Source organism: Channa argus, chromosome 13 (genome assembly GCF_033026475.1).
Source record: "Channa argus isolate prfri chromosome 13, Channa argus male v1.0, whole genome shotgun sequence".
Lineage (NCBI taxonomy): Eukaryota > Metazoa > Chordata > Actinopteri > Anabantiformes > Channidae > Channa > Channa argus.
In genome coordinates, this window is record NC_090209.1 from 16,563,464 (window position 1) to 16,583,649 (window position 20,186).

Genomic DNA, 20,186 nt, shown 5'->3' on the forward strand with positions numbered 1-20,186 from the left:
ACAATCTTGTTCCAACCAAAAGCCAAATCAAACTGTCTTTATTTTTATTTACCACTGTACCATGTGACAGGCCAAAACTCCTCTCTCTCTCTCTCTCTCTCTCTCTCTCTCTCTCTCTCTCTCTCTCTCTCTCTCTCTCTCTCTCTCTCTCTCTCTCTCTCTCTCTCTCTCTCTCTCTCTCTTCAGAGCACAATGGCTGTTTTGCTCTCCATTCTCCTCAATTCTCTCTCTCTCGCTCCTCTCCACCACAAGGCTATGACATTGAGGGAATGTGATGTGATGTATTGTAGTGAATAATGTATTCTGCGAGGATTGTACAAAGTGCGTAGAGCAGATGGCAGCAGGTTGATCTCACTGTGTGTGTATGTGTGTGTGTGTTTAATGATGACAGTGTGTATATGTGTGTCATGTATGAGTGTTTTTTATGTGTGTGCTCACCCAGAATGGAGGAGGGGAAAGAGGAATAGGAGGGAGGTGGGGCAAGTGGGGGTTGGTGTGTATGTGTGTGTATGTGAGCCTCCTTTGTGAGATAAAACATGCAAATGGTGGATTATTTTAATTCAGTTTTTTCTAGAGCCCCGAGCCTTAATCCCTAAAGCAGTTGAAATGAAAATAGTATATGTTTTCCTTCAAAATCTCTCCCTCCTGTCTGTTTTTTATTCCCTGATAGGAATTTACAGCTACCAGCTGTCTAGGAACTGGATCCTTTGCACTTTAATTTCTCTCTGGTGTAGTTATAGCCAAAGACTGATGACTACATCCGGATAGCATGGAATTGACTAAAGCCACCCGAGCCTTAACTATTCCTTTACACAGTGGAGGTTTATAGCTTTGGAGTATTTCTGATTGAAAGGTGATAACAATGTCGATCCTAAGAATAGAGCTGAATTCTCAGTTTGTTACTTTGAGAGGACTGCAGATAAAATATGCACATTTATAAACAGTTGCACATGCTCAAGCACTCTGGCATATAAACCCTTAAAAAAGGACACAGAATTGAAGGACTATAACACTTGTACTGCTGTTGTGCTGAGTATAGCTTATCAACAGTTTATACATTATTGTCTTAACAAAAGAGTTTGTGAAAACATGTTTCAGCAAGCACAGACTTGAATTAGTCTATCGTGTAACCTCAGGTGAAATTGTTTTAGTAGAGACATTGATGAAATTGTGGAGAGGTGCTGTCAACAGCTTCTGTGAAGCCAGACTCATTGAACAGAACGGGCAATGATGCATGGTTTTACTAAAGCACAAGTTTGACTAAAGTGCACAAACACACACATGCACAGCTTCTTTTTTCAGTATGAAGTTGTCCCCTATAGATGCAGCTAACAGATGGTAGAATAGATTTACATTGACTTAGGTGAGGAGTTTATAATGAAGGTTATGCAACAGTTCCCTGCATTTAGCAGAGACATTTTCTATAGGCAACGGCAACTGCGTTGCACAACTGTTGCACAAACACTTCGTGTTTAAAGGAAAAATCTCTGGTGGATGCCTGGCAACTGGCCTGCAAAGCCGTTACGTTAGTTAGTCTTGACACCACAACAACAGCAAACATATTTTTATTGTATCCTCTCACGCCACAGATGAAAAACAGAGGAAAGTCATACACATTGCAATTGCTTTTTCACGGAAGATGTTTTATCATTTAATCATTTAAGAGCTGTTAGACAATTTTCTTGACATATCAAGGCTGAATCTGAGCAGGTGGAAGCATCCCTGCCTCTTTCATATTAGGGAAAGTGAGTATAATTGCGCAAATGTATTTAAGCATTTGAGCAAGCTGATGCAGCCTCCCTGGGATGGTTGATATTGTACTTAGGAAGAATATTGCCCGGGGCAATTCATTAGTGGTAAATAATTGAGAGGCTCAGATAGTGCTAAGGTGAAATGCCTGTTATTATTTTATGGAGTTTGTGTTCTTAGGGCTCTTCAGTTTAAGAATATTAAAAATGCACAAACCTTCCCACAAATTACTCACACACAACATTCACAATGGGTGCTAATGACTAACCATCCATCTTCCATTGTTTTCAAGCTCGCAAAAGTGTTTTGTTGCACCATTATCAATTGTATTTCTACATTTAGCATTGTTGGTTTATTTTTATGAAGGATTTTATTTTAGTCTCACACTATTTTACATTTTCTACTTGTTTTATTTAAGGTAATTAAGGTACAGCAGGATATCGTCTGTGGATATTTTATTTATTTATTTATTTAATTTATCTTGTCCTGTAACCAAACACGAGTAGAGAAAATTCAGTCTTGGCTTTAATAATGGTAGGGGGATTGTGGACAATACAACATCAGCAATCTTGAAATGTGTGATTGGCAGAAATCTGCCTCGTGTGAGTATAGAGTGCACTTGCATCTATTTATTTGCATTCATAAACGCTTATGCAGATTTCATGTCCCGAACTTGCATGCAGCTAAGTTTTTATCTCCTAAAAGGTTTTCTAATGGTTTCTTTTAAACCACACTGGGGTTTTTACTTCTGTCTTTTTATGTGTCTCTTAATATTTCAGCTTAGATGAAATGTTACATGTTAAAATTTTCACCTTTGCATGTTGGTTTTCCGGTGATGCAACTTAAAGCCCACTGAGGTTTAATTGACATCTTGTACACCCACACATCAATATGTGATAACCAAGACCTGGGGGAGCGTCTGAAAGTCTCATTGGTTATTCACAGCACTGTATGCACTATATTAACAGGAAGTGTTTAGGCACATGGTCTGTGGATACAGGAGCTGTTTGTCCTTAGCAAGACAACACTTGTTTATAACTGTGTAGGCTTTGGTAAATTAGTCACACTTGTGGTAAAGCTGTTTTCACAACCATATTAGCAGCAGGTCATTAAGGGCTAAGATGTCAAATTGTCTATCTTTCGGTCCCTTAGGCTTTTTGAACAGCTCAACAACTCAACTAAGGTTGAAACATTAAATGGAGTGACATTTGGAATACACATTCAGGATCCCCAGGGGTTGAATTGGAAAGACTTTTATTCGACCTTTTTATTCCTTAATTTGACAATCCAGCAGGTTAGAAGTTGTCCACCTCTCCAATGAATCATTGCTGACAGGATAACTCTAAAGCTAATGAGCACATTTCTTTCAGACATAGCATAAGAGATGTCCTAAAATCTAACGTGAAATCACCTTCAGGCCAAAAATACATTGTTTGAAACTATCAAACAATATAACAAGCATTACAACCTCATAGGGCTGCTTGTCTGCCTATGGCCCTGGACTCGCCTTTCATTGAAGTTTACCATGATATGTACTTCTGATTGTATTAAAAGATGTTTGCAGGTCCTGTTTATAATATCAGATCACTCTCACAGTTGTTCGTAACCCAAGGATTGCTATGAGCTGCACATGTAGATTGCAAATCCACTTGGTGCTCCGTGATACCCCAGATCCTTGGCTCCGTGCCAGCTTTCAGCCTCACTGTGTTGTAGTTTGTGCGTATGCTTGTCAGTGTGTGTGTGTAAGAGAGAAGGGAGGTGGGCATGGGGAGGAGGCGTGTTCGGGGTGGAGGGGATGTCAGCTCATTAACCTCCATTCTTCCCCTAGCATGGTGCTGTGTAGAGTCACGGTGTAAGTCTCATGTCATCACTCCTCCCCCTGCACGCGTGTCCTGGGCATCAGGGGAAAGAGCCGAGTAACTGGATGAAGGGAGAAGGAGAGAGAGGTTCCAGTGGGAGGGGGGCCCTTGACATGTTCCTTTACAAATGCCCTGCTTGTACCTCGCAAACTAAAGCCCCGTCGTCTCATTTCCTTCCCCACTTTTGTCTTCTCTCTCTCTTCTCTTTTTCTCCCTGCTGTATCTCTCTAACCACAGGCCCGGTACAGTGTGGGTGAACGAGGGGTTAGGCTCCACAGTGCCCCCCGTACAGGCATCAGTCCAGCTAGGAAAAGACTGCCCACTTCTGTGGTGAGATACAGTAGTCAAGCCCCCAGTTTCTGTGTTTGCTATCTAGTTGAATCAGGAAGCTATACCCGGGCCTGTTAGTGTTTTGTAGTGGCCAACCTGAGACACTGAAGTTGTAACTGAATACCTCATCACAGTGAGAAATTTATTTAAATTCATGAAATTCCCCACAGGAACATCCATATACAGACTGTGTATATTTTATAGATACATACCATAGCACATGTACCAAACTCATAATTTTATACAACACAGATATTGCATGTATTTGGTTTTGAAAACAGGCATACTTAGCAGATTTTCAAAAATTTCTTAAGTTAGTTTATATGGGAAACCAGGCAAAGGTGCTAATGCACTCATGTAGCTGGGCCACTGTGTGGGCATCCATAGAAATTCAATTAGATGTGAACCTGAAAGCACCTTCGACATCTTTAGAAATTTAAAGATAATACATAAATTATAAAACAAGGATGGTAAATCACCAGAGCATAAGCAAATAATGCAGAAAGCATAACATATTTCAGCAGCATGTTGTCTGACTAAGATGTTGCAATGTTACTTCCTGTGACTTTCGTAAGTTTTGTTAAAACTACAGTGATAATCTCTTGTGCTTAAAGATATTGTTAGTAATAATTGGCCACACTTCCATGTTTAGTAAGTGGTAAAGCTGTAAAGTGTTTCTGAGTTCATATCTGTGCTAGTCCTTCAATTATTTTGTCTTTGACAGTGAACACACCACAACCCTATTATCAACAACAGTAATGCAATTTCTTACCACTTTCTGTGACTGCATTTGGAAGTCTATGCAATGCAGAATTGTAAAGGAGACCTGAAGAGTCATAAAGCCAAGATGATTTGCCTCTCTCCCAACAAAAAAAGACACCCATGGAAACATACTAATGTATTTCCTATGAACATAATGATTTATTTTAGTCACTGTCAGAACAGTCAAAGTGAAGCTTTTTTTCCCCTTCTCCCTTTGCTCTTTCAAACTTCATTCTGTGCACATGCAAGAGAGCAGTAGATTGCAATAAGATAACCAATTATATGCTAGAGGAAACCAGACTTTTTTTCTGTTGCAGTTATCTGATGTTGCGGAGAGCAGAGGCAGAGGGCTTGGGTGATTTGACATTCACTCTACCCTTTATCTTCTCTCGTCACTGTTTACCTCAGTCAGTTAAAAGTGGCTTGTGCTCTGCATCCTCTCCTGCTGCCAGAGAAACCTCACTGACACAGACACGTGCACATACTGTATGGACACACATACTGTACACGCAGACATATAAATGTTCAGAAATACTCACACAGATATCCTCACCCCAGACACTGTGTGTCAGGTAGACTGGTGGCATAACTACTTTTTGCTCATAGTAGCACCTATGTTGTTAAGTATAGCATAACTGCACCTGCTGGGGCTAGATGATAATTACATGTGATGGTACTGTGTTTGATGCTCAGCACTGGTTAACAGGCAGGCAGTTGAAGGCCACCACAGCAGGATGAGGGAGGGTGTGTAGGTGGAACTTTGGTCTGAGTTTATTTTTCTGTTATAACTGTGTGTGTGTGCATTTACACGTGACAAATAACTTGACCTCTTTTACACACTGCTTTTGTTACTAAACAGACAAAGTTATGCCAAACATAATCAGGCTCTATGATGACGCCCGTGTACCTCTTTAAGATAAAATGCAGCCATGTTTCATCCATGAGTTCCCAAGGCGGAGGAGCTTTAACTTAAAGTTAAAGCTAGATAGATTTTTCTGCAAAGGTTTATAATTGTTTAACTGTCCAACTGTAATTTGTCCAACAACTTTGGCTGCTAAATGCTCCAGTATATTTTCCACTAGTTACTAACTTTGTCTGCCACTTGGAGCTGAAAACAGAACTGCTAGACAATGGTATAAGTAGAGTTAATTAAATTTTGTATAAAACGTGAAATAAATGTCATCTGCATAAAAGCAGAGTGCAATATCAGTTGTGCTCAGGATTTAGGCTCCAAGATTAATTATTTATTTAATGAATATTAAAAAAACTTTTTTTAAATGGTGTAAAACAACTATGAAATTGCAAATACTGCTTTTGTCACCAGGACTGTGTTCATACACCCACCAAGGAAAAAGGGCCATCAGTGGCATTTACAGTAAAGTCCATTTGCCCAGTTCCATATCTTATGCTCTGTTATTTACCAAGAAGTTAAAAACACTCTTCCTTGGAGGACTCACACTGGTGAATACTTTGGGGGTTAATGAGGGAATCAGTAGTGTTGAAATGAACTGTGATAGATATAAAGACAGAAAAATGTTTCTTGCATTTTTTAATCTGATTATTCCAGGAAGTCATTAATTTTTAATTTTCTGATAGTACACTAAATCTTTCTTCCTCTTCCATTCTTCCTTTTTTCCCCTTTCTTTTTACTTGGCGCTGATTAATGATGTTGCTTTGGATTGAATTGCCAAATACGTAAAATCCAGTACATGTTTGGTTCAATCTCAAGTTTACTAATAAATGCTCTTTGAGTGAAAACCAGCCAATTACTGTATGTTGTGACCGTAAAACATGCTTCATCAAATTAAAGGAAGTTTATTTTAAGAAACCCACTTACTGGTGAGAGTCTCATTGATTGTCTATGTGAATATTAAATCTCACATTTATCTGTTTCCTTAAAATCAGTGACACCATGTTAGAAATTTAGTCATCTGCCACAGTATCATTTGTAAAGAAATAAATACTGGTTGGATAAATAGAAATGAACCAGCTATGTGTTTCTGTTGTGCTGTTGCTGAGTTCTTTCTTTTAAACTTATTGTCAGAAATATGACATTATTTATTGTTGGCTATATTTCCCCATTAGATCTGAAAAAAATACTGTTTATTTTATTGATTTGCCATGAATTCTCACCTGAAATCATAATATAATTCGTGTTTTGCTTATTGTGAAGATTGAAAGGTGAAAACTATCTGAGACAGGAAAATAAAAGCAGAAAAACTACACTTTTAAACAAGCTTAAAGCTACTGACCTATGATTGCTGTTAAAACTGTATAAACTATCATGCGTGACCATCGGTGTGAGATTTTTATCATGCTACGAATGTAATCACTCACGGTGAACCTGAAGTCACTGTGGAAAGAAAACATTATTTAGTACCGCCCCACCTGGCCTTCACAAACACACACACACAGACACAAACACAAACTCAATCTCCTCTCCAATCTTTTACCATTTCTGCTGTTGACTGTTGGTTGTGTTTTGTGGTTGCTCCAGTGCAACAGAAAGTGGATGAATGACAGCTTTAGACGTCTTTTTTGTTTCACACATCACATAGTATAGGTGGAGCTGGAAGCGGTTGGAGCTTGAGTTGTGTCTTTTGTGAAGAAGTTTGTTTTTTTTCTCACGCTGTGTTTAGCATTGTGTGTTCCTGTGTATGGTATTTCCATTGTTGCAGTGTGGAATGCTGTAGACTAAATCAGGACAGACAGAGCTGATGCTCATTACTTGTGAGCTGATGGATGGGACCATCTCTGACAATAAAACTAAACACTTCTCTAACATCATCACCAGGAGAGGTAATGCACAGTGTCTTCTAACAGAGGAAACACAGCGCTACAATGACTCATATTTCCAATCCTTCACACTAAATACTTTCTAGGATGGCACAAGGCCAGTGAATTCCAAACAGAATTCCATCAAAATCCCACTGAGTGATATGGGAAGTAGCTCTACAGTATTTATCTTGTCCAGATCTGATCATGCCGACTATGTGGTCCCCTGACCGGAGCAGAGTGTGTCCAGATAAACATGGCCTAGGTTTTGCGTATGAAAATGAACCATCCAGGCGATAAAAGTGAGTATATATAGGATGCTTAGTGTTAGTGGATATGACCCCAGTGGCTGCTGTAACAGAGTATGCTCATGTAGTGTGTGTTTGTGTTTAGTGTGTGTAGTTTGTGTGTAGGATCAAACTCTCACACCCAGGAAGAGGCCCTGTTTCCCTTATCTAACGACAACAGAGCATGTGTCGCCATGGCCACAGGCTGCGCTTTTTATGGTCTTTGGGAGTGTGTGTGTGTGTATGTGTGTGTGTGTGTGTGTGTGTGTGCCATGTTCATTGTTTGCCCATGTTCATTGTTTGCTTGGGGCGTGGTGCAACACCAGAATTGTTACTATAGTCTCTCTTCTCTCCCTCCTTTTCTTTCCTTCTCCTATGCAACTCAAACAATCTACTAAAGCCTTTCTTTCTTTCTTTCTTTCTTTCTTTTCTTTGTCTTTCCTTCTTTTTTTCTCCTTCTGTTTCTCTTTCACTGTCTTGCCGCTCACTCTCATTGTCTTTCACTCCTCCTCTTTTGAATGTGCCTGCACATATTTGTTTGCACACAAGTGTGTCTTTCTGTCTGTCTCTCTGTCTCATCCTCTCATCTGACTTTGAACCAACAGTGACAAGTTGGGCAACATCAAAATTCAGTGGCACATTGTCTCAGGTTGAGGTTTGTTAGGTCTCTCCTACAGCTTAATTGAGCAGAGGCTGTGGGAGAGAGAGATGTAAAAAGAGAAATAAAGAGAAGAGGGGGAAGATGAGGAAGAAGGGTGCTCAAACAGGCATACATATTGCATGAGCCCCCCTACCTCCACCACCACCACACCCCTTTCTTCACAGAATGGCTGTGTACTGTTCTGGGCTTATTAATTCCGCTTGGTGAGAGAATTATTTTTAGAGACTTGGCATACGGGCAAAGGCTTTTAAAGTCACAAGTATTACACATTCTGCTTATAGATTCCCTTTTATAAATTGAAAAGTTCTAAAACTTTGTTGTGGTTGTTCTTTAGTGTGATACACTATTTTTTTGTTACAGAAATTGTAGTAATCTAAATGAATGTTGTTTGGGTACGAGTAAAACATCATATCATTTATCATACAACATATATTGCAATGTGATATATATAAAATATAGTACTAAATGAAGAAAGATGTGGTAAGATAATTAAGCAAAAGTACTTCTGTAACAATGTAAAAAATAGCTTACTGTAAAATTAGGTATATATATATATTTAAAAAAATATATAATATTCACAATTAACTTATTAATTAAAGTAACATTTTGATTAATCAGATGGTAAAGTGGATTTTAAACTACTTCATGTATTGTTGAGTACTTTAATCTCTAACAAAGCTTCATATTTTATAAAAAGTACCATAAGGTCTGGCTGTGCTAAACAAGTGTTACTAACAAGGTGACTTTCCAAAGTTACTTTCCATTACAGGTAAAGCCTGATGAGTGAAGCTTGCAGAGGGAAGAAGCACTTCTTGGTGCGGTGTGGTTGTTATATTAGCGCACACAATTATGTAATTAATTACCCTCACTAGGTTTCAGTGTTGTTGGTTCTTTTATTATGCCATGTTATTCGTGTTATTGTAAATATTGCACTATTTTGTTTGTGAGGTATTTGTTTTCTTAGAATTCAAAATGATTTTTTTCCCATCATTATGAGATGATTTTTCTCTCTAATGACTGGACAGTTATGGCACTACACTGCTATACAAGAACCCCCCCGCCCCACACACACACACACACACACATACACACAAACAGATGTTACCAGAAGGCTTTATGACGAGCTTACTGTATATGAATCAATCAAAACTGACTTCAGTGGAGTCAGTGGAGTAATTTTTCCTCCAATCCTGCCATCAACTGTCTCACTGGTGCACTCCAAGATCAAAAGAGCCCAGCGATGTATTGCACCATTAACACTGTGTAAATATTACATGTTTTCCCTGGATATGCTAGTTAGCATTACTTCCACCTTGTGGCTTCATTATTTTTGAAACGCTCAGCTTTGTCGATGATTGTGTGGCCTGACCTAGTTCTGGGACGCACTCTCTGTCTCACTCTCTGTCACTGTCTTTACTTTCTCACTGTTCTTCCTCATTTATTCACTCTCTGCATCTTTTTCATTCTCTCGCCGTCTCATTTTCTTTTCGCACTGAATCTGTCTACCTTTTTTGTCATTTATTCATTGTCTTTCTCCATTTACTGCAATAGCATCACCCTCATCCTTTTAGTCTGTCTCTTTTCTGCCTTTCTTTAACTCTCATCCTTCTTCCCTTTCTTGTATTCTTTATTTCTCAATTTGTCTCTCTCCCTCAATCTATTATTTTTCTCTATTCTCACTATCCCCCACTCACTTTGCCCCTCCTTCTCTACTCTCTATTTCTTTTCCATGTTTTTATTCCTTTCTCCCAGCACCACATGTGTCACAGAGGGAAACATCGCGAGCAGTGGTCCCTGCTGAACAATTACCATGCAAAGCAATTCAAATAGAGATGTTTGCCGAAAACAACATGTGTGTAATTACTGCTTAATGAGGCCCTTGTCTCAGGCAGAATGCCCAATTAGACTGCCGATGAGAAAGTGATGCCAAGGCCCAGCGAAGAAAGAGAGGGAATGAGGAAATGAGGGTAAGGGAGGGATAGAGAAAGAGAGGGAGGTTGCAACACAGAGAAAGGTGGGGATGGGGAGAACATGGGAAAAGGGAACATGGGAAAGGGAACAGACAAAAAAAAAGAAGCAAGGAGGGGGTCAGAAAGAGTGAAAGAGAAAGGGAGTGGAAAGAGAAAGCTGATTTCTGCAGTAAATTTGGAGTAATGGCAGAGCTGATAGCATTGAGCCGAGGATAAATTGGCATTTTAAGTGGGAGAGCGAGGCAGTGCAAAGGAGCGCTATCGAGAGAAGAGCAAGGGGAAACAGCTTTACATCGCAATATATGGGCAGCCATGTTGAAGCACAAAATGGCTGACCTTTTCAGGCTATCGTTGGCCTTTTTGATGAATATTATATTACAGATGTAATTGGTGAAAATGAGCAGTGTCTGACTTAATTTCTTCCTTTAGAGCAGAAAGTAACAGGAATGAGGGGTTGCACTCAAATAATTCAGGATTGAATTGCCTCAAACACAAGATCTTGCAGTCTTTTTGTAGATGAAAATGGCATCATTCAGTAACTGTACTCTCTTTTCACCCGAGAGAATCTTATACCATAGAAGCTATCTAAATGGCTTTATGTCACCAGTGATATCAAAGTGGATTTCAATGGAATGACATTGCTCAGTTAGGCGAGGACAAGAGGCTTTCATGTGAGGAGCGAAGAGTTTATTGCAGAAATGTCACCAAGGTCAACATCACTCTGGCCTCAATATGAGCTTCAGTCACTTCTCACTGCTGTTTTTGTCAGGTGATAGATGCAGCCATGCTTCATTAAGCATATTAGCATCTTTATCTTCACGTTGTAGTGGTGAAAATTTTGTCAGCATTCAGTTTCTCTTGAAATAAGCGTTAACTTTTCTTTTTGTTCAGTCATGTGAGGTGTGAACGAAGCTAAATGCAGTGCATATGCAGCACTTGTTTCAATTTCATGTTTGGCTATGAGGCTGAATGTAAATCTCATGATTAGAATAATCTAGTGAATCCTCAGAAGGGTTTCAATGATATGCATCGTTAACCAACCATTGCCACAAGGCATCCGCTCATTCCCCCGGCCTTTCTACTGCGATAATGTACAGTAATTTCTCTTTCTCACCACTCAAATGCTCATTTAGCTACTTTGACTTTTTCCTGTCTACCAGGATAGATATTAGGTTTCCCCCCAGGAATTCTGTCCATTTCCGTCCATTAGTCTACCTAGTTGGGTATTGTTTTGAGCAGGTATATCTTACAATCAATTTGTATCCACTCACATTCAGCATGTGTTTATCTTTCAAGCTTTTTGTCGCTTTCTCCGTAGACAGAAAGCAGACCACCCCAAATGAAAAACGCCCCCCTGTATCTTCACATCTGAGGAATTTGACATGGAATGCTGTCTAGTTTGATCATGTTGTCTCTGCTGTCATTCCTTGCAGCTTTCACTGCATTGATATCACAAAGAATGACCTCAGTCAACAAATAAAAAGTAGGCTTCATTTGACATATGTGTAAGTCTGTGTGTGTGTGCATGTGTGTGCCCGCGCACGCGTGTGTGTTGAATGTTATTATCCAGTCAACATTTGTTCCATTTTCTGCAAGCATGGAATGACAAAGCTTGATGCCTCTGGAAGCCAAGGGCATTAAACAATACAGCTCTTCTTAACATGGTACTAGTTTCTCAGTTACCTGGACACAGAGCAGGTTCAGTTTTTGAGCTAACAGTGGGGCAATATCTCATTTTCTCTGGAGCTACAAAAAACACAATCTGCCCACTCAAAGCTGATATCAGTGGATAATTCTTCAGGGGTTTACTTACACATTAGACATCAGAGCTAGCATGTTGCATGTAGTGCTCAGCTGGTGACTCTTGTTTCCCAGCTCCACAGGGGGTCAAGGGTCACTTGTCGTTACGTGAATCCCAGCCTCATGTCAAACTGTGTTTTGGCACCTGCAGCAAGAGATCTTTAAATGCCTGATTAGCTCAGTCCTGTATGTTCTCGCTGTGTGGCGCACACAGACTTACACACACGCATGCGGGATACACAACCTCAAAGACAACACACACAGGCTTTACTACTGTATGCACTCATAGATTCGTTCACACTCATTCTCTGTCATACACACACAGCAGAGCCCACTGGGAAAAGCCCTCTCTCGTCACTGTGCTCGTGTAGCCTAATTACTGGCCCACTGACGAACAGTAATTACCCACGCTGCCAGTCCACCACGAGGTTTAACCAAAGTGACAAAGTCATTAGTCTCACACTTCAGGCCACCCATGAAGAGCTTTTCCTCTTTGCACCTCCTCCACAGTGCCCTTTTTTTTCAAACCTCCTCTTGCATAAAATATTTATTTCTTTCTTCTTTCTGTTTCTGTCCACAGTTTGATGGTGACAACATGTACATGAATGACAATAACCAGGAGTTTCGGTCACCAAACCAGGTAAGACAGCCCACATATTTCCTCATAAGCCCTACAATCTTACATAAATAATTTTCTGAAGAAGGTGTTAAGCTATTGTATTTGCCAAACTCATACTCAAATTAGTATTCATTTTATTAGGCACACCTACTGCAGCTTAAACTAAGTTAGTCTCATTCAACAGCCCTGAAATAAAATCAGCATGAAGGTGTTTCAAGCGGGGGTTAAATTAACAGAGCAGACATTTTGGAGCCTTTCGTCGTGCTCCTGTAAAAATTAGCTTTGTTATAGAGTGTTGCTATTTAGTCTAGTCTAATTGTAATAAATGGAACAGAAAGCATATTCAAGATGCCTGCCACACAGTTTAAAAGCTGCACAGAGTATAGTCATCAAAATGGTCATACAGGTAAATCCAAATCTCGTTGAAACAGACATGTATCTTAATAACTTTAAATGTAGGATATTAGACTGACCTATTTTTAGTTTAGGTTTATCTCATAATGTTGGAAAGTTGTACACCCTAGATAAGAAAATACGTGAGGAGCTACTAAAGAAATAAATTGTATAACCATCAAATAATAAAAATAATCACTTGGCTAAACTAAACATTAATCAAAACTTTAAAGCCCTTAATTGATTTTTGATTGTGATTCAATCACATTTGGCCTGGAGTCACTATAGATTATTAATCATCAATCATCTTTATCATTTTATTAAAACCAAAAAAACTGTAAAACCATTAAAAATCTTAAAACCTTTTTTTAAAATACCTGATCCACCATGGCTGCTCATGCCCCACCACTCAGTCATCTGAGTCATTTTGTTTAGCCCTGTATTATTTGTTGATGGCAGCAGATCTGGATGAAACATGTGTTTTTCCACTAATCCACAGATTAAGTGGAGATGTCAAAATCATTTTTGAGACAGTTGCTTCTTGGCACACAGCATCTAAACGAGTTTTGTGACACACCCACTTGGATCTCCTGGGGCTGCCTATCAGAGCACTTGATCGCTAACGCATAGAAAAGTTGTTGTTGGTGTTTTTTCTAATTCTTTTTAGAAATTCTCATGCTCTAAAATTCTTAACAGCATTTGGGAAAAACATGTTGAGAAAAACATTTAATGCAGAATAAGATGGCTGAAATTAGCATACTAAATAGCCGGATTTATGCAAAACACATCAACATTACGTCTTTCAAACCAGAGCTAAATCAGATTTAAATCCTCAGCCCTGAAAGTGTAAGTGCCATGTCAACCCACTGAGCCAGACAATCCACTTACACCTAAAGAGGAGCAACAGTTCATCACTCCGGGCTCACTAAAGTACTGGTCCCAGTCGGGGGATTCGCAGTCCCAGTCACACACTCAGTCAGACAGGCATGATGCTGAGTGCTCCCAGCTGGTACAGGAACACATGGCTAGACATATGGCAGAGTTTGGAGCTCGAAGATTTGTTGATCCAGCAGCGAGGCCTTCATGTTCTGACAAAACGCCACAAGGTGGAGGCTCCTCGTCGGTTAGCACCTTGCCAAATGCTGTCAGAAAGTCACAGGATGCAGACAGAAAGCTGAGGACATTGGGGCATTTACACACACACTTTGTCCCACAGAAAAAGACACACTCATACACATACTGTAATAGGAAGTCACACATTCTCTGACACAAAGTTATTCATAATTCATAAACACATGTGCTAGTAGACGTCCTCAATTTTATTTTGTTTTACATACATGCCAACTATTCACAAACACACATGTTCATACTTTGAGGACTCACATCGTATAAAACCCTAATTGTAACTAACATAACTACCTAAAGCCAGTCTTGACACAAAAGGTTCAGTTCTTACTTATTGCATAACACATACTTTCTTACTTTACTTTGGTGGTGTTTAGCCATGCATTCACTTTCGGTTTTACATTATGAGTTTTATAGGTTTGGTTTTTAGATACCAGCCTCTGAAACTGCTGTTGCCACTCTAATACCCTAGGGATAAATAAAATGTAATATGTGGTTCACTAGTTCCTGACAAATGATATTTTAAAAACTTCATAGACCATGTCCATTTCCAAAAAACCATTTGTGATTACGCTAGACATCTACAAACCTCGTATATACTGGTATTTCTGTAGCCGCCCTCTACTGAAGATTTTAAAGTAAATCTAATAAGAACATTAACAACCCTAACCCCTCTCTATAAACAGCCCTTTGAAGAAGTAAAGAGCAGCCAAAATGTCATCATGTCTCAAAAATGTGCTTACTCTCCGGGTGTACAACTTAAAATGGCCCCTATAAAGAATGACAAACAACAACATATGCGTGTGGCCAGAAATACAGACAAACATACACTCTTAACGACCCCTCAACATTCACACACGCACACACACACACCCTCACAAACACACACTACTATAGCCATAAGGTTGGCTTTACTTTGATGTTGGGATTTAGTGACTATAATGAGGGGTCGAGTAGGAGCTTTAGCAGCTTATTGTCTACTTATATCACACATCACAGACTATGAGGTCTATCGTTGTTAGCCACATTTTCCGGTCTGGCCTTATTATATCACTTTGCGTGCCTACATGGGTGTGTGCTAATTGGGATAAATGTCCAGCTTTGTAGTTTCTCTGCTGCAGCGGTCATGTGTCAATCATCGACACGCACTCCAGGTTTTCCCTGTTGTGTCAACAAATACTTCCTTAGTGGATAAAGCAATTTGGGCTTTTCAAAACATGTCAGTTGCAGTTGATGCTCTGTCAGTGCTGTCAAATAAAAGCTTACACACCATTTCTGGATAGGACTTTGAACGCAGAGTCCACTGTTTGGTTTCAGATCCTTTAATACAGCAGATTTAATTTGGAATATGAAAGGGAGGATGTGTGCCTCCATTTTTAAGTTGAAGGTTGCATTGAGCACTTAGCACATGTTCTAACCTCACAATTGTTTAAAAATAGGACTTCTTTAAATGTAAGACATAAATCACTAAAGTAACAAATACAGCCAAATGATTTCTGATGTGTTATGGGCCAAATAAATAATGGAATCATAGTAAAAATAATCCACACATTGAACAGTAATAGAAATAATTACAATAAAATACCATCTCATGTTTAACTACCTTAACAACATTTCTTTTAAATTCAGAACCATGACTTTCTGTTTGTCTTGTGCATAATTATGCGCACACCTTGTAATTAAGCATGTCATCTGGATCTGGAGCGGAATTAACAATTTCTGTGGCTTTTGCCAGCAGTCGAGTAAAGGCCGTGCATTTGCAATCATTAACCTGGTGAAGGGTCTGAAGAGGTTAAACTAAGTATGAATGTAAATAAATACCTTCTAAATCATCGTATCCACAGAATGTCTGCAGAATGCTTTGAATATGAGTCAATAATTTCTTTATTGATGCTTAATTGTATGCATTAGCCATATACATGGCACATATAACTTGCTTTTAAAGTTACAATGAAGCTACAGGAAATCAGACAAATTGAAGTTGAAATATTGAAACAATATTTGAGATATTGTTTAAGGTTTAAGCACTGGGGGCCTGGTGGCTCAATGGACAGGGCATCAGGTTGGAGGTGCAGAAGGCAGCAGGATCATATCCCACCTCACCAGGTGTGGCCCTGCCCAGCCATCCAGGGCCACCTTGGTGCTGGTCCATGATAAAACTGAGGATTCCGGCAGGAAGGGCAAGATTTAAGCATTCCCCAGCTATGTTAATATAAGCTATGAAATATTTTTTAATATTTATCTGCTGTATTGCGTGAATAGAACTACAGTAAAACTTCCACTTTTTAGGTTTTTATTCTTCTGTAATGGCCAAAAATGTTAAAAAAGAAGGAGCCTTAAATTTTACTACTACATTGAGTTAAGCCCACCCAAATCTTTATATGATATGTGCCTGTGAAAAAGGTGCATGTAGTCAGAACAGAGCCTCCTTTGTTTGCGCGTTTAGGCTCTTTGAAAGCATATGCACCGAGGTAGCTGTTGGACGCAGACTGCAGACTGCACTGCACATAACATATCTGGGCTTTTAGAAAGAGAAAGCCACTAATCAGAATTGGCTTCAAAGGGTTTTTTTTTACTGTATGTTCAAACTTCATGTTTTACCATTTAAAGGCTAAAAATATTATTTAACCAATTACGCAGAAAATAGAAGGCTTGCTGTGTAATGTACTTTATTATGATGTAGTACCTGGGTCTGCCACTCAACAGTTTGTCCAACTGTAATGGGATGGAGTTTCATGTGTCTGCAGACATTAAAATAAGAAAAAGTATGAGTGCAGGTTTCTGTGCTCACACCATGAATAAACACCACCGCCGAAGGTTGTTTAGTGACAACAGCCTGGTTTTCTGCCACTAGTTACTGCTCTCTGAGGCTCATGCTGACGCGAGACAGAAGCAGACGCTGGTTAATTTGGGATGGAGCTGGGTGTTATACCTGGACAAGTTGGTCTCAAATCAAACATGGTTTAGTGTCGCTGCTGGTGGCAGCAACTTTTAATTTATTTGTCCGAAAGTTGGTTTGGCAGATATCGGTTGCAGCCGAGCAGAGGTTTTCTGCTGGTGAAAAGATAGAATGTGTATATTGTATAAAACTAGCCCACAGTTTGCACACTAATGTTAAATTATTTACTGCCCTCAAATACATGTGTGTTGTACATACATACATACATATACATGATGTGTTTATTACTTTAAGTAATTGTGTAAAATAAAAATTCTTGTAACTTTATTCTGTTCTAAATTCAATTCAATTCAATTCAACTTTATTTATATAGCGCCAATTCACAACAAAGTCATCTCAGGGCACTTTACAGAATAAAGTCAAGATTATAAAGATATATAAAGAGAACCCAACAATTCCCCCTGGAGCAAGCCATAGGCAACAGTGGAGAGGAAAAACTCCCTTTAACGGAAGAAACTTCCAGCAGAACCAGGCTCAGGGTGGACGGCCATCTACCTCGACCGGTTGGGGTGAGTGGAAAGGGGAGAGAGAAAAGAACAGAGCAACAAAAAGCAACAACAAAACATCGGGCAGATTGGTAGGACCAGTAGCTTCACGCTGGAAGACACACAGCTTCAAAGCCGGGGGACACCTGCAGAAAGGGACAGAGAGAAGGGGACAGAGGAGGACAAAGACAACTACGGGAGAGAACACACAGAGTTAATGACATACAGGGGTGACAATTGCGGGATGAGAGGAGAGGAGAGATGGTCAAGAGGAGGAAAGGAGCTCAGTGCATTGGGGGGTGGGTCCCCCAGCAGTCTAAGCCTATGGCAGCATAACTATAACTAACTATATGCTTTATTAAAAAGGAAGGTTTTAAGCCTAGACTTAAAAGTAGAGAGGGTGTCTGCTTCCCGAATCTGAACTGGGAGCTGGTTCCACAAGAGAGGAGCTTGATAGCTAAAGGCTCTACCTCCCATTCTACTTTTGGAAATGCTGGGAACCACAAGTAGGCCTGCATTCTGAGAGCGAAGTGGTCTACTGGGATGATATGGTGCTATGAGGTCTTCTAAATATGATGGAGCCTGACCATTCAGAGCTTTATATGTAAGAAGCAGGGTTTTAAATTCTATTCTACATTTAATTGGAAGCCAATGGAGAGAAGCTAGTGAAGGTGAAATATGATCTCTCTTGCTAGTTCCAGTCAGCACTCTTGCACTCCTAATTTTCTGATTCTTGTAGTGGACATATGTAATGTCAGTGGTTATACACACTTTTATTAAAGACAACTGCATTGAATAATTTATTATAATTAACTATTGATTATTATATATTTTTGCAGACTCTCAGTTAAGGACATCTTTACCTTTTGCTTAGACACAACCTGTCTATTCCAACTAGATGTTTTTACGCCTATGAATACTGGGTGGTTGCTTTTCCAGATATGCATGATGCTGATATGGAGACTCTAGACATTTTAATGATATTGATATTTTCTCTTTGGTTCATCTGTTAGGGTTCCTGTGTATATGCCAAAGTGTGGGCGGGTTAGTTTGTTGATCTGCATTGTTTATATCTGCCCACACACAAAGCTATTAAGGGGATAGTTTGTTGAATTAAAGATTATTAAACATCTCAATTATCCCGATTGACTGAGAATGTACTTGTGTGAATCATTCACATGTTAAAGACCCCTGAAATGCCGCCCACATCTCAGATTTTTTTAGCAATTCAAATACATGCAGGCCAGGCGTTGTGCTCACTGACTGTTGATTCTACAGACAAAACCGAGTCAGTCGTAGCTTTGTAGAATTGGGGGCATCATCTTGTTCTGTTGTTGTATTTCAGCTTACAGACATAACATCAAAAAGCAGCAAATTTCATCAAAAAATGTGATGAAAGTTATTTCATCACATTATTATAAATTCAGACTCAGTAATAAAGTGATGAGGAAAATTCTGTGTTATTATTAGACTATTGCTCACTGTAAAACAAATACTAACTCTGTTGGCTCTTCTTGCAGCACTTTTATAACTGCATAAGAATGACTGCAGTCAGGTCAAAATAGCTGCCTTCAACTACAACCATAGCAGTTCTGCTTTTTTTTAAATTTACAATAAGTGTTCCTCATTTGGATTCACATCAGGCCTGATCAGTTTGAGTGACTGTGTCTCCATGTGCATTTTTATGTTTTAGCTCATTTCCTCTCGCTCTGTAATCAGTCTACATAGATGCATGGCCGTGTGTGAATGTGCATATGATCGGTTAAGGAAAATTAAAGCTAGAAATGGCAAGATTTAGGGAAATGGCTGGTTAGAGAATGTATTACAAAGACAAAATGAGCCAGTAGCAGGATGAAGGAGTAATTTCGTGTTCCTGTGGAGGAAGCTCAGGGGCCACTGGTCTTTGGAGAAGCAGCAAGTTTCAGCTTGTTTGTGCCACAGTGTTTTCTGCTTCCAGGTGTCCTGCTGAGCTGCACATCTCTATCGATTGGGCCCGGCTGCGAGAGAACACTAGCTGATGGTCGAGATTAGAATAGAAACATCCCTTGTTGGATACTGGCTCTGTCTCCCTCTCTTTATGTGTATTTCTTAGTCTTCTTTAAATTTGCTATTATTCAACCATGTTCACCCAACACCTTTCTTTAATGTCTTTCTTTAATCCTCTTTAATTTACATCCACTAAACTCTATTCACACAAACTCATACTGGACATTCCCAGCATATTCATTGGGAGCAAGACATATGGGAAATTGTTGACATCTAACAGTTGTTAAAAAATGACATTTCAGACCTGCATGTGGTTAGATCATGTATAATAGATATATGATATATTTGATATCGTTAATTCATTCACTTTAGTCAGTGTTGATTTTATATTTTAACCCACCCCACAACCTTTGTATTTGTATGTAT

At 39.4% G+C, this 20,186-nt stretch overlaps 1 protein-coding gene across 3 annotated transcripts in view; it reads left to right on the top strand.

The window, feature by feature from the left end:
• Nucleotides 1-20,186, top strand: part of LOC137139487 (TOX high mobility group box family member 2-like) — a 72,228-nt gene that overhangs the window by 23,451 nt on the left and 28,591 nt on the right. For 2 of the 3 annotated variants that reach the window (XM_067526794.1, XM_067526795.1), the window contains one exon: nucleotides 12,774-12,833. In XM_067526794.1, the coding sequence (XP_067382895.1) occupies nucleotides 12,774-12,833 (60 nt within the window). Of the gene's footprint in view, nucleotides 1-3,845; nucleotides 3,939-12,773; nucleotides 12,834-20,186 lie in introns of all 3 variants that reach the window. The other variant, XM_067526793.1, reaches the window with a different exon arrangement.